Source organism: Temnothorax americanus, unplaced genomic scaffold (assembly GCF_048541705.1).
Source record: "Temnothorax americanus isolate GAGA-0224 unplaced genomic scaffold, ASM4854170v1 Scaffold23, whole genome shotgun sequence".
Lineage (NCBI taxonomy): Eukaryota > Metazoa > Arthropoda > Insecta > Hymenoptera > Formicidae > Temnothorax > Temnothorax americanus.
This window is the reverse complement of record NW_027509371.1, coordinates 1,259,174-1,273,144: the sequence shown is the minus strand read 5'-3', so window position 1 is coordinate 1,273,144 and position 13,971 is coordinate 1,259,174. Positions and strand designations below refer to the sequence as shown.

General features: G+C 35.4%; 3 protein-coding genes across 3 annotated transcripts; 1 reads left to right on the top strand and 2 right to left on the bottom strand.

Annotated features, from left to right (window-relative positions):
- Positions 1 to 368: 368 nt before the first annotated feature.
- On the bottom strand, positions 369 to 2,443 carry LOC143898347 (uncharacterized). Its single transcript, XM_077407745.1, has 4 exons — positions 2,210 to 2,443; positions 1,954 to 2,122; positions 1,608 to 1,830; positions 369 to 1,508 (listed from the first exon to the last, which is right to left on the bottom strand). Exons 1-4 carry the CDS (start codon positions 2,311 to 2,313, stop codon positions 1,213 to 1,215), a joined length of 792 nt encoding a protein of 263 aa, XP_077263871.1. The 5' UTR covers positions 2,314 to 2,443; the 3' UTR covers positions 369 to 1,212.
- Positions 2,436 to 7,159, top strand: LOC143898345 (uncharacterized). Its single transcript, XM_077407743.1, has 10 exons — positions 2,436 to 3,305; positions 3,406 to 3,627; positions 3,715 to 4,208; positions 4,299 to 4,473; positions 4,595 to 4,930; positions 5,016 to 5,221; positions 5,302 to 5,548; positions 5,653 to 5,892; positions 5,985 to 6,236; positions 6,308 to 7,159. Exons 1-10 carry the CDS (start codon positions 3,204 to 3,206, stop codon positions 6,533 to 6,535), a joined length of 2,502 nt encoding a protein of 833 aa, XP_077263869.1. The 5' UTR covers positions 2,436 to 3,203; the 3' UTR covers positions 6,536 to 7,159.
- A 585-nt stretch (positions 7,160 to 7,744) lies between these two features.
- On the bottom strand, positions 7,745 to 12,795 carry Mfs10 (major facilitator superfamily transporter 10). Its single transcript, XM_077407744.1, has 7 exons — positions 12,455 to 12,795; positions 10,648 to 10,874; positions 9,862 to 10,098; positions 9,706 to 9,793; positions 9,416 to 9,636; positions 8,803 to 9,333; positions 7,745 to 8,715 (listed from the first exon to the last, which is right to left on the bottom strand). Exons 1-7 carry the CDS (start codon positions 12,522 to 12,524, stop codon positions 8,593 to 8,595), a joined length of 1,497 nt encoding a protein of 498 aa, XP_077263870.1. The 5' UTR covers positions 12,525 to 12,795; the 3' UTR covers positions 7,745 to 8,592.
- Between the last annotated feature and the right edge of the window lie 1,176 nt (positions 12,796 to 13,971).

Here is a 13,971-nt window from a genome sequence, read left to right as displayed (position 1 = left end):
AAAAGAGCTTTCTTATAATGTTTTGAAAACGTCTTGACAAGATCTACAACTTTTATGTCGAGGAAAAAATTAAGTTCCATTTAAGAAATTAATCGCTTTTAAAATTTCTAAAAAAAAACGACATGTGTACGACATGACTCACATTGGATTCATGTATCCCCTTCAAACCAAACAACTTTTGTCTGAAACGTTTTTCCATATCTGCTATATTTTTTCAAGATAAAAATGGGACACCCTGTATATATTATCGCGAATATTTTTTTTCCAATTCATACAAATGCCGTAAGTACATGAATGTATGTAAATAATGAGTAATCTATAGATAAAGTCACACACACACATCGAAGATTTATTTATTTCATCAGAAATATTGGAAATTTATATATTTTGCTTACAATTTTATTTTCAGCTCTATTACTTAGCTTGGGCATAATTTTTAGAATGTCAAAAAAAATTAATAATGGTTTTATATATAGATATTAATTTTATACCTGTAAGAAAAAGAAAATAAACGTCATGCATATTGTGTGTTGCAACTGTAAACTAGACAATACTGCTTTTTATCGTTTAAAAACTCACAGAGAGATCAGTGTAAATAATATATTATATATATATAATGTGAAAAAATATAATATCATGCATCTTTTATGTCACTGTGCAGTTAATAAATGAATTAAAATTGAAAAGGTATCTAATCTATCGTGTTCTTTTTCGAAGAACTTCCTGAACTAGCCTAGTGACAGTGACTTGCACTAATGCAATGAGTTAGAGTGAGATAAGTTATGATGCAAACAATCATAAAAGTTAAGGCTTTGTTTGCTAAGATAATACGATCATATGTAATATTTTCCTTCAAATCAACCGCTAAATTTTGAAATTTATACTTTAAATATTCTCAAAATTGCTATTCATTAAACATTAAAGAAGTCAATTAATTAAATGACATATAAATGGTTCTTTTGGACGTTTGGTAATATTAACTTTTCTAAACTAATACCAGGTTTTCCATTAACAATTCTATATGAAGAAGAAATAATTTTTGCATGTGGTAAGCATTTATTATAATGATCACGAAGATATGCATAAGCACGTGAAAAACAATAGTAAAGAGTTAATGCAAACAAACATATTTTCAGTGTATACTGTTTGAATACACAGTCATCTATCTTCAGTCATCGCTTAATAAATCACTTAATAATCTCATCGATTGGATCATTTAACATTATTTTTCAATGTGCCCAAAATGCTTTTGAGCATGTCCACTTGATCTTTATATCGACGTATTTTTTGTCGTGCAGTTCGCATTTTTCTCGTATGTTCTGCTTGCAAGAATTTAATTCTTCTTCTCAACCGAAACATTTCTGGAGAATAATAGATGAGTTCAGGTGATACCATCGTTTCTTTGTCCACTTTAACTATTTGCTTTGGTAATGGACGTTTCTCGGATAAATTGGTAAGATCCTTAGTAACCATCGTTGCTTTATCAACTTTAAATGTTGAAGATTGTGCTAAAATAATAAATAATAGTTATATCGAATTCAAAATATGGAAATTATCAGTATTTCTCTCAAGATAAATATAATGTGTCAATTAATAATTATTTTTACATGGAAAAATATTCGGCATTGTTGATGATGACCATATATCGATTTCTTCGGCATTTTCTATTTTTATTGGCATTAATAAATGATCTATTTTTGATGAATTATCTACTTTTTGTGATACTGCTTTAACCTTGGTTTTAACAGGATTTTCATCATTAACAGGTGGTTTTGCCACAATAAAATGTGAAAGAGGTACTGTAGATATCTGGTGTATTATGAGTCTTTTCTGAAATAAGAAATATATCCATGTGAATATATATATATATATAAATAAAAAAAAATAAACATTATAGTATAAAACATCTGTTCTCTATGTAGTGAGAAATAAAAAATCAATTGTTATTTATACACTGGGCAATGCATTTGGCCTAAGTCGGTTTATAAAAGAACTTCTGTCAAAGTCTTTCTCTTCAAAGTGATCAGAGCAAATGCGAGCTGTATCTGGGACAGTTGTTGATGGAATGGTTGGTCCCAAAATATCTAACCACTCTTTGCGAGTTGCAGGATTTTTGGGAAAACTAAAAAAAGACAATGTTTATAACAACTTATACTCTGAAAATAGAATATACAATATTATTATGAATATGACAAACAATTTTCGATACCTGTGAAACGAAACTTTTAATTTATTTCCGATATTATATATTCTCTTCCTCGCATTTTGACCGTCCGATCTGTTTCTGCAAGTCTGTATAAAGCACTGCACCATTTTTCACAACTATAAAAAGAGTATTTGTTAATATAATAAAAACTGTATTGCTTCTTTTTCGGATATAACCACACTTTGTAAGTGTTTATACTATCGATACTGATGCTGCTGCTCTGCCTGCTGCATGGCATATTTGCTGATATTTGCATCACTGCGCTTGCGCCAAATAGCCAAATATATAGTAGCCAATCAAAAGTAGGTACAGTTCATCTCATCTCCTCGTCCACTTGTATATTTATATTTTAAAACGAGATAAAATTTACAAAAGTGAACAGATTTACTAGATTTTGACAAATAAAATCGTAGATATTGTAGTAGACATTTTGAATTTCTTCAGTTTTTTTATAATTTTTACCGATCGTTTCAAAATATAACAATAAAATTAATATCGATCCCAGTGTGCTGAGTGTGCACTTCGGTGTTCAGCTAGCTCGAGCCGAGAGAGAGAGAGAGGGAGAGAGAGAGAGAGAGAGAGAGAGAGAGAGAGAGAGAGAGAGAGAGAGAGAGAGAGAGAGAGAGAGAGAGAGAGAGAGACTGTCCACCGATTGGTCCTCGCGGCAACGAGGGACGTAATTCGCCGATTTGAATCAGGTCGGTTTTTAAAAATGGACGCGAAGAAGTCGTCCCCCCTACCGCCACATGTCATCCGCTGCCTTTTACGTCCGAAAACACGTGCACTGTCAACAACGAAACGCGACATTCGCCGAGCTATGATTTTCAGTAATTTCCAGATAAACATCTCCGCCGAGTTCTGACGTCGAGCGACCGCGTTAAATTTGTGACTGCTCGATAAATTTTCAAAGGAAAACTGTCGAGCTTATACGTGACGCGTTAGCGCCTCCGACGAGGAGAACTTGGCGAATCTCCCTGCGAGATATTTCAGGGCGATAATGGAAAAGTATCAGCACATGAGAGCGTTCATATCCGCGGCGTTGGATCACACCAAGCACCCCTGCGAAAATGTGATCTCCGCTATACAAAGGAGCCTTGGAGTAAGTATAATATGGGAGCACACACATTCATGCTCGATACATTCATATCGCGTTTACATTTCGAAGAGTGTTTCTATTTATACCATTTTCTGTTTCTAAGGTAATAAGCGCGTCGCTGGACCTGAGTATATTTGATCCTGGGACGAGCATAGCCGCGGAATTCTATGTGAGCCTGTACGAGCTTATGAACTCCTTAGGATCGCGATCTACCTTGATCTGGAGCGCCGTAGATGTTTTGCAAAATGCTTGCCGAAACGTACCTGCCAGACAATCGCTCATCCATACGTATAAATTTGCTCCGATACTAGCGAGACTACTGGAGGTATGGAATTTAATCGACATTATTAGAAATATATTATACAATCAAATTAACGTTAATGGATTTTTGTTCCTATATGGGCGCGCATAGGCAAATCTGACGACTGAAAAGAGGATACGAGTGCTGAAATTACTGCAAGAGTTAACATACGGAATTAAGATATCATGGCAAGAGGCTCATCTTCCGTATTTAATTTCAACGTTAACTCAATGGGTAGTACAATCAAAGGAAGAAGAGATTATCGCACTTTCTTTGGGTGTGCTGGTCAATCTGTGTTATAAAAATCTTCCGGCGGTGTATACGCTGATGCGGACCGTCAATACTAAAGCATTTATCAAAACGTTGTTGAAACTCCAAGATCATTTCAACACTAGTGTGCAATGTTGCAAATTATTGATTATATTGGAGCCGACTAATACAAACATATCTGAGAAGTATATCATGGACTTTGCGTCGCTGACGTTTGCCAATCTCAGAACAGCGCTGGGACAGAAGGACGTTTTATTATTGAGACATATCGTCGACTTTTTTAACGACGTCGGACAAAACGAGCATTCGCGAAATGCACTGCTCACATATTCAAAGTAAGTCGATCAAATCAGGTTCTTACGTGACCGTAATAATGGATGGAATGTTTTAAAAATTACACATATTACATTTTCGGTATCGACTAGTTATGGCAAAGATATTGAAAATATATTGGCCACTTTGGAAGAAAACGCAGATCCGGAATGCGTCGCTCTTATGATGGAATTTTTACTGTCATTAGTGAAGCTGAAATTAACTGCCTTAACGCCTTTGTATCCCGCGTGTATAAAATCAGCTATGACATGGGTGCCTGTGGAACAAGTACGTAATCTCTATTATCGTAACTCTTATTAACGTGGCAGTTCAAAACATAGTAAAAAAAAAAAGACAAGTACGAGGAATTAATCAGCAATTTAATCGAAGTTTCTGTCGACAAATGTAGGTATGTTCGAAAGCTTTAGCGCTCATACGAAGCGTGATAATTGATTCCCGACGCACCAAGACCTCTGCCGAAGTTTTAATGGAGCTAGATCCGTCGGTCCTTATGCTTATAACGAATCCAGAAGACGACATTAATGGGCAAAATGGGGGTCGAAACACAGAAATGGAAATGAAGCAAGCTGAATTGATGCAGCTGTTTCAAGAAATGATTAAAACTCCTGCGCTGAAAAAGAAGATTATGAAATCCTTCAGCGAACATGCGATGCGCAAACTGTTCAGTCACGTGCTGGATAATGATTTTTCCGCCGCTGGAGATTGGACTGGGAACTTTATCCAGGTTTAATACAGAATTTAATACAAAATATGTGCAGCACGTGTTAAATATATTAGCTGTACTGAATATATATTTTCAAACTTTGCAGAATGTTTCTACCAATCTTTACATTCATGCGTTAGCCTTAACAGCAGACTTGGCAGCAAATCATTCCAACTGGTTAACACTGTATTCCGAATTGCTCAGTAGAAAACAAATGCAAATGATAATAGCGCTAGCATTATTCACCGGTGACGGCGAAGTTAAGCAGAAAGTCTTGCAGCTGACATCGTCGATTGGATTTCCACAAGAATGGTAAGCTCTTCACATGCGATAAGACGTTTATCCTAATTTGATATGTGACAGTTGTACATAAGGAATTTCTGTTTGACAAGTGTTTCCGCAGTGGCACTTTGCATGAAAGAATTAGAACCGTTGATATTAGTTCAAAGTACTAATAGCAACATACTGGAAGTCACAAATAAAGTATCCTTGAGTTACGCCGTGAATGAACTGGCGCCGTTATTTTCCATTGCACAAGAAGAGCGCCTCGATGCATTCTTAGCTAAGCTCAAATCGACTTTCGAATCGAATCAAAGTGATATTTCAACGTCTGCAGTAATGGAATTATATGAATATAAGGTAAAAAAAATTATGCATATACATGTATGATATAATATATATATATTTTTATATTTACAGTGCAGCTTGATATATTTATTGTGTTGTAACTAACTCCTTTAAAGTTAGCAGCAATGAGACATTCTGAAAGGGCGTGGCAATCAAGTTTAGAAGCAGCGAATAATCATGCTACTAGTCTCCAACACAGATTAGCGCAAGTAGTAGCTGAATCTAGTAGATTACATCAGTTATTGTTTGACACTCAACAATGTTTGGAAGGAATGAAAGCTGAAAAGTCTGCATTAGCGGGAAAGCTTAGCGAGATGGAAGATCAATCTAAGAAAGCGCTTCTTATAAAAAAACAAGTTAGTATTTATCATGAATGTATGAGATATGCAGCTCTAACAAATGTTTTTATAGTAGTTTTTATACTATTGCATTTTTGCTGGATTTCTAGGAGATTGAATCCTTGAAAAAAATTGTGATAGAGAAGTCGACAAATGTGGAGAATCTAAATGAAAAACTAATACAACGTACAAAAGAATTAGAAGCTAGTAAAAATCAAATTGATATATTAAGCAAAAAAGTCAAAGAATTAGATAATGAACGTTTAGCCGCCGAAGCAAAGGCTATGGATATGGGCAATAAAAATCACGAATTAAGTAAACTTTTACAAAAGGTTAAAGAATCTCTTAGCAAGAAAGAACAGGTACAGTAATTCTTTGTGCATTTGACGAAAAAAAGTTTTAAGCAAATTTCATTATATTTCATATATTGTAGATCTTAGAGGAAAAGAGTGCGGAGATAGAAACAAATCAAAGCGATATATCTGCGCTTAAGCAAGAAAATCAACAAATGACACATATGCTACAAACATATGAGCAAACTATATCGGAAAAGGAAAGGAATATTCAAAGAATGAAAGGAGAATTGAAAGAATTGAGTCGCATGCGAGATATGATCTTTGAACTTACTGCTAAAAACAAAGACGATATAAATTCAAGTTAGCAACCCTTTCATTTTAGAATTATTAATAAATATGGGAAATGTAAATTAATTGATCAATATATAAATTTCTATATTCTTATCTACATTTTTATGTGAATGTATCAATCAATTTATTCTTAATTATGTTTTAATTTCTATTTGCTATATAAAATAAAAAATAGATGTTTTGAAGTGTTCTTGCTTTAGGAAAATTACAAAAACGGCACAGTGTATACTTTAACATAACAAAATTTATTGAAGAGATATGTGATATATGATCAGAAAATTTATATATAAATAGTTATATCATTATTGTACAAATATTCATTGCTTATTCAACATGATCATTATATTTCAAAAAAATTTCTTGTATAATAAATATTGCACATATGAGACAACTATAATATTTTTATCGTAAATTAAAACACAAATATATCATTTTGCATACCAGTATGCACATGAACATATTTATGCATATATTAAGCATATTAAACATAAAACATATTATTGCTAATATGTTAAACATATTGTTAAGTAGATTAAAAATGTACATGCATGGAATGTGGGTTACTTTTCTGTCATGTTAGATGTAATCGCTAACGATTTCTACATATTTTATATCGAAATACATTACTTAAAGCAAAATTTCTGTGAATAATTATATATGTATCCTGCTATTTTGAATGACAAATTCACTTCTTTGCCTCCATATATCTTTTTTATATATACTTTACTATCAGACATTTATACATCAATGATATATTAATACTGTTACAATTTCACTTACATCAAGGAGAAGGCTTACTTCTTACTATCCCCTTTGGCATTATAAAATAATTAATACTTTTGTTTTTTAAAGCCATGAATTAATATTAAAATATTTAGAGATAATAACAAATATCTTATTAAATTATAAATAGAAAATATTTATATACTGTTTTTAATAACATTGCTAATAATTTTAATTGCTTTTTTTCTAGTTTATCATCCATATACATGATTCTTATCAAATATAATAATAAAAAAGAGGTGTATATATATATATATATATATGTATATATGTTTTGAACAGCAAAGTTTTTGGTCTACTGTATATACTGTTGCGTGTGTGATATATACCTATATATATTATCTGTAAAATTAAATGCTGTTTTATACCCATAAACAGGATGTTTATAATTGGTACAAAAAGAGATTCTATATGTAAAAATAAATCGAAGGAGTAGAATATAATATTTTCGTACAACTTTATTTTTAAGGAAATTCATATTAAAATTAAAAATTAAACATCTGTACTTTTCTTGAATGATTTCCATCGATCTTATATCACATAAATTATCAAACTCTCAAAAGCAACCATGCAAACATGCATAAAAAATACAAAATTTTATCGAAAAAATAAAAATCATCTCAATATTTTCCACATGATCTCTAAAGTAACTTATCGTTTTATTAAAAATGGAATGTTGTACTTTTTTATGTATTAATAATCGTTAAAATGAGTTTAGCATTATGTGCGCAGTGTCGTCGCTAATCATCCATGGTTAAAAAGTCCTTCAAAAACAAAGTCCTGGAAACATTTTACTTTACACTTTTGATTTACTATATACAATTATTTTTTCTGTACCATTGGACACCCTGTATATCACATCAATATCAGCGATTTTACTTAATTTAATTTTTTCATGGAATTACAGACCTTTTTATGTATCCAGACAAGATATAGCTGGATCAATAAAATGGTGAAGCAAAATGAGGAGTTGAAAAATATGTTACTCATCCCAGTTATCTGATGCAAAAGCCAGTCGGCGACATCTATCTCCTTTGTGTGTCAGTAATATTGATAATACTGAAATTTGATTCATTTGTCATTGCATGTATCGCTCAACGATAAATACAATTATAATTTTAGAAAAGCCATGAAAATAAATTATTTTCCAAAATAATAATGAATGATAAATACATATCAAATTATGTAAAACTGGCCAGCCAAATTAAAATGTACTATGTGCAACATGATTAAAAAGTATATTATTTTCCACATTTAATATCGTTAAACTTCTAACGCGGCATTGTCATCAACTGCCGCCCTTGCTCCACGGCTGCTCAGTTGCGGACGCGAACATCAAATAGAAGCAATTAGTAGCCACATTTATTCCCGCTGCCATCCAGAAGACTATATGCCAGCGTGCGAGGGTTTCCTGTAACGTAAGAGAAAAAAAACAACATATGTACATCTGCAGCCTAATGAACGTTTGAAACGAGGAATGCGCGACGAATATACTAACATGTCCCTGTATTATACTGCCGATAACATACGGTGCCAAGAAACCACACGCATTGGCGGCGGCGTTTGTCAATCCATACAGGGTACCCGCGTAACGTGGTGCCAATGCGATGTGATTCATCTGATTCCCGGCATACACCGCGCCTTGAAGAGATCCCAGCATGGTGAGCATCAGCATCACCATTCTACGATTGCATCCGGCCCAGATAACACCGACAAAACCGAGACTGGGCCCCACCGAGGCCACCGTGTTCCACAGTTTGAACGAAGCCAGAGGTGAGATCAAACGACGAGCGAGGAGCATGTCCGCGAACATCGAGATAAGAAGACCCATCAGCCAAGCGCTCAAATACGGAAACGTTGAGAAAACTGCGTTCTGCTGTATATTAAAATTCAAAATTTTGTCCATATACGTCGGCAGGTCGGTCAGAAGAGTGTAGAAGGCCCAGGCCTGGCCGCACTGCGTAATAGTAATAGCCCACATAGGTAGAGAGGTGAAGACGGACAGCCAAGGTACTCCTGGGTCATCGTCCTGTTATTTAAATTATTCGATCATTAAGTCAAACACGATGATAACTTCGCGGAAATATTTACGTATCAAATATAATACTGACCTCGTTCTTCTTTTCGACGCTAGCTTCGATATACGCCTTTTCGGCAGGATCGATGCTCACGTGTAGCGATGGAGTATCGTAAATGTATATCAACCAGAATATGTACCACACGAGACCGAGACTACCGAACAAATAAAATGCAAGGGGCCAACCGTTCCACAATTCTAAGGAACATAGCCAGCCGCTCACTGGTAGTGAGACGACAGTTCCAAAATTCGCACCTGAAAAAAGTATCGTAAGTATCCCTGAGCATTCTTTTTATCCATCAAAAGGCGAAACAAACAAATTACCTGCGTACACTGTAGCAGCAAATCGACTTCTCTCTAACGGGGGTACCCAATGTGCCAGCATACTGTGCATCGCAGGAAACGTTACTCCCTACGTATCATACGAAGAAATATTAATAATTTCTATACAGACATATGTTATGAAAACAGGACATTTACCTCGGTAAATCCTTCCGCGACTCGTACAACCAAAAATGGTACCAGACCCCAATACGCGGCGAATGGGCTTATCACGGTCAGAATAGCGGTCAGAAATACCCCCAGACCATAAACTAACTTGCCGCCCATTTTCTCAGCCATCCTACCACCCGGAACATTTGTAGTTACATAGCCGAGAAAGAATGCGCCTAATATAATGCCTTGAGTCTTTTCATCCCAAGCAAATTCTCCCGCGCTCTGAAATATAACATTGAAATTAATTTCAAAATGTAAAATAATAAAAAAAATGCTACAATATACGAATTTGCCCTGAGAAAAGACTTGATTAAAAAGTTGTGTCACATATTTAAGATACTGCAAATTAAAATAATATTTAGCTCTTGTTCGAATACTAAGAAAAGAAATTCTTTTAGTCTTAAATGATATATTTGACGATATTAATGTTTAACGAAATAAATTAAGAAATAACGGAAAAGTTATATAACAGGTTTATAATTAGTTTCATTATTTAGTTTGTATACTATCCCAAATCTTAGAATTCTGACAAATTTTGTAACAAATGTTGAGGTACTAGTGAGATAAATTCATATCATCATATATTAACACAAAGAAGAAACAGTACAGTGTTACATTTATGTTTCAGCATGATAAGTTTGAATGACTAACACCATATGTGATAACTCATATCTAATGACATAATAATAAGAGAATAATACAAGAGGCATAAAGGTAATGTAATATATGAAGATTCAGATAACTACTTGAAGGAAAAAATGATCGAATTACCGGTACGAAAGTCAGGTTTATCTTGGGTGTATACTTAGGACAAACGTCACTGGTATCGTTATCATCGGTGTGCGGAATCGCTGTCTGATTAACCATGGAGACAATGGCTACCGATAAATTGACCCTCATAGCATATACAAGGGCGAAGCCAAGAAAGCCCAGGGCACCGAGGGTATGACGCGCTTTTATCCATGAAGTGGTGTCTGGTGGAATCTGCGATGTGTTAACTGAAAGAATATTACATTTTATGAGCATACTTATATTGTCAATAGAAAAGTTGAAATATATTTTATGAACAGTCTTAAAAAAGAATAGAAGATCTTGAGTTATGTAATTCAGTTCTTAGTAATGTTCTAAGAACATTAATCTATGCTAAAGAAAATCATTAGCGGATCATGACGCCGATAATGGGGAGTGTTTCGGCAAAATTATTTGGTTCAATATTTTTTTTTTTTTTTAGTATTACGTTCAGCTTTTACTCGAGGATAAGAAAGTGGTAAAATTTCTTATCCCGCTTTAACATTTAATGCATTTTTTCCCTAGATTTTTCAAACAGACCTAGCAAAGGTAATTTTTGTGGAAGGGGGTATTTTGGTGTTAAAAGGATCCATCAGTGAACAGGATTAAATCTTTTATATGATTTAGATGATTTGAGACGATATTTATTATAAAGCTATCAAACGGATCTGTCCATATTACTTGAGGCTCCTGCTGGCTCGATTGCCAAGTAAACGCCAAGTCTGCGTTGACGAGTAATACACACAGTGTCACACCTCGCAAAATTGTGAACTAAAAGGCGTGAAAACTGACATAAGAAAAGCTAAATTATTCTCGCGATATACCGCGTTATTTTTTATTTCAATTTTTATATTTAAAATAATTTTATACAAGAGTATACTTAAAATAATCGTAGTGTTAAAATACACCGAGGACTCATTTTGTGATAATTTAATATGTGAAAGCAAATATTTTTTTATTTCAATTCGGCAGCTACCAAACGGCTCGTTCTCGTCTTTGATTAGGCACAATTCAATTCGACATGTGGATTATCCAATCAAAAGGGGAGTTCTCGGTATATTTTACAAGTCTATTCTATCGATTACAAAAACGCTATCCTAATATTGCGATAAAATTTTATTTTAATGTAACGTCGCAAGCATTTTCATTCTTTTCTCGTTTCTGACGTCATCAATCCGAGATGACCGATGCGGTGAGCGAACAGAGAAGCCTTAAAAACTTTCAAAAACAGATCTGCCCAAAATTTTAACAGCGAATGCATCGCAACTCCACCATCACTAACATTTCTAAATATTTATTTCCAAGGCACGATGATCAATTATTCATCTAGCCTGCTGTTCCGCCAAAACGGTAGGGCAAAAAAAAAAAAAAGTAGCGACATAACTCAGCTGGCGTAAAATAAATCTGACGTATTCGCGTTGACCGCGTTGACGTCTCTCGCGAGGGGCGGAGGTGGAAAGGGAGGTCGCGAGATTGACGCTAAACAGATAACAAGTAACGAGACAGTTTTCACTTCCGCGATAACTCGCGAACATCCGCGCGACGGCTGCGACGACGCCTCGTCCTGCCGTTATCGTCCCTTTGTTTCCAAACAATGCGACATCGATTGTCCCGCGCGCGCGGGCGGGGGAAAACGGAAAACTATGTAATTACGCGAACGCAGTTACGCGAACGGGGACAACGATATATACGCGACGACGGCGACGGTCGCGGAGACGCGGACGCGGACGCGGACGCGGACGCGGACGACAGGAACGCGGATGTCCGCGGTAGTCGGGATAATAAGTACCTGGCTCCAGAGAATCGTTGACGCACAGCGGCTGATCGTCCCTGGAGACGCTCGGATCCAGGACTTCCATGACGCCGTTCCCGAGAGTCGTCCCGCTCTTGTAGGAGCGATCCCGCACTTTCACGATGACTCACTGCTCACTGCCGCGCCAGGCATAGGATAATAAGTCGCGCTTTTGTTCCGCTCCCTCCAGCGCGTCCGCGGGGTAACTGGTCGTTACGGCCGCGTGTTACGCCCGGAGCTCGGATGACTCGGATCTCGGATCCGCTGTCAGTGCCGTCAGCCGTCACTGCCGTCAGCCTGTCTGTCCCTGTCCAGCCCTGTCACTCGCCCGCGCGGGCCCGGGCCGCGGAGTCGGCGGGGTATACAGTATACATACAGTGATCAGTATATGTATATGTACAATACATTGTATATGTATAATGTATATACAGTATACATTCGAGATGGTGGGATTGGTGGGAACGAATCCTGGACATGCGCACCAGCGCGAGCGTATAGCAGACGAGCGCGGTCTCGGCATAAGCATATGAAGAATATAGCATATAGCGTTTTCGACCAGGCCGAGTTGACCAGAGACCAGAATTGACCAGGGTCATGTTCCAAAACTCACTCTAGTTAACTAAAATGCTATAGTATACGTGACGTAAACTATAGATTTTAGTTACCCAGAGTGAGTTTTGGAACATGACCCTGAGGGTCGATTCGGGTCGATTGTGTATCTTGGATCGAGGTGAAAATTACAAAAGTGCGAGGAAATTCACGAGAGTATCTAGAATTTTATTTGTCGAAATCTAGTAAATCTATTCACTTTTGTAATTTTCACCTCGTTAAGATTATATAATCGATTCCCTGGTTAAATCGCCCCGAGCTTCGAAATAATTTATATATTGACGTCACTTCGGTAAATCGAGCAATATTGATTAGGGAAGAGCGGTTATAGCCTCGGACATTTTAGTATCACCAACCAACATTAAGGCCCAGGCCGATTTCACAGTCTCCGATTTTGATCCTTCGATTAAACTCACTCTTTATCTCTTTCGAACTTTTCCCCTTATGTTTATTTTTATCAATGTAAATATTAACTTTAATCTCGGTTTAATTTACTTTTTATCTCTCTTCTAAGAATTAAAAAGAGATAAAACTATTTAAACAATTTTGTATATTCATATATACCATATATATATATATATATATATATATATATATATATATATATATATATATATAATTTCAAGTCTACTTTGGTCTATCTGTAATTAGTAGAATTCAAAATATATATAATTAACTCTACTTATAAATTTATATGCCGCTTATATATACTTTGATGCGTATAAATATTTTAATATTTTCTTTCTCAGAATCTTTTTTACGACCCAAAAATACACAAAATTTGAAAAAATGAAAAGGAATCGGGGTCGGGGGGGAGAACGTTATACTACATATTTGCTGTTCTTTCCACTATACATGATATTAATAAAATTATTAATAAAATCTGTCGTCAATTCTGAATTTAT

What these genes read in the sequence shown, in the direction of transcription:
- LOC143898345 (XM_077407743.1), top strand. Translation starts at nt 3,204, where the DNA reads ATGGAAAAGTATCAGCACATGAGAGCGTTCATATCCGCGGCGTTGGAT. An exon ending in TACTAGCGAGACTACTGGAG is followed by an intron (nt 3,628 to 3,714) that starts GTATGGAATTTA and finishes GGGCGCGCATAG; the next exon opens with GCAAATCTGACGACTGAAAA. An exon ending in CATGGGTGCCTGTGGAACAA is followed by an intron (nt 4,474 to 4,594) that starts GTACGTAATCTC and finishes CGACAAATGTAG; the next exon opens with GTATGTTCGAAAGCTTTAGC.
- Mfs10 (XM_077407744.1), bottom strand. Translation starts at nt 12,524, where the DNA reads ATGGAAGTCCTGGATCCGAGCGTCTCCAGGGACGATCAGCCGCTGTGC. An exon ending in TAAACCTGACTTTCGTACCG is followed by an intron (nt 10,099 to 10,647) that starts GTAATTCGATCA and finishes GTTATATTTCAG; the next exon opens with AGCGCGGGAGAATTTGCTTG. An exon ending in GCGTCGAAAAGAAGAACGAG is followed by an intron (nt 9,334 to 9,415) that starts GTCAGTATTATA and finishes TTTAAATAACAG; the next exon opens with GACGATGACCCAGGAGTACC.
- LOC143898347 (XM_077407745.1), bottom strand. Translation starts at nt 2,313, where the DNA reads ATGGTGCAGTGCTTTATACAGACTTGCAGAAACAGATCGGACGGTCAA. An exon ending in GGCCAAATGCATTGCCCAGT is followed by an intron (nt 1,831 to 1,953) that starts GTATAAATAACA and finishes TTCTTATTTCAG; the next exon opens with AAAAGACTCATAATACACCA. An exon ending in AATGCCGAATATTTTTCCAT is followed by an intron (nt 1,509 to 1,607) that starts GTAAAAATAATT and finishes TTATTATTTTAG; the next exon opens with CACAATCTTCAACATTTAAA.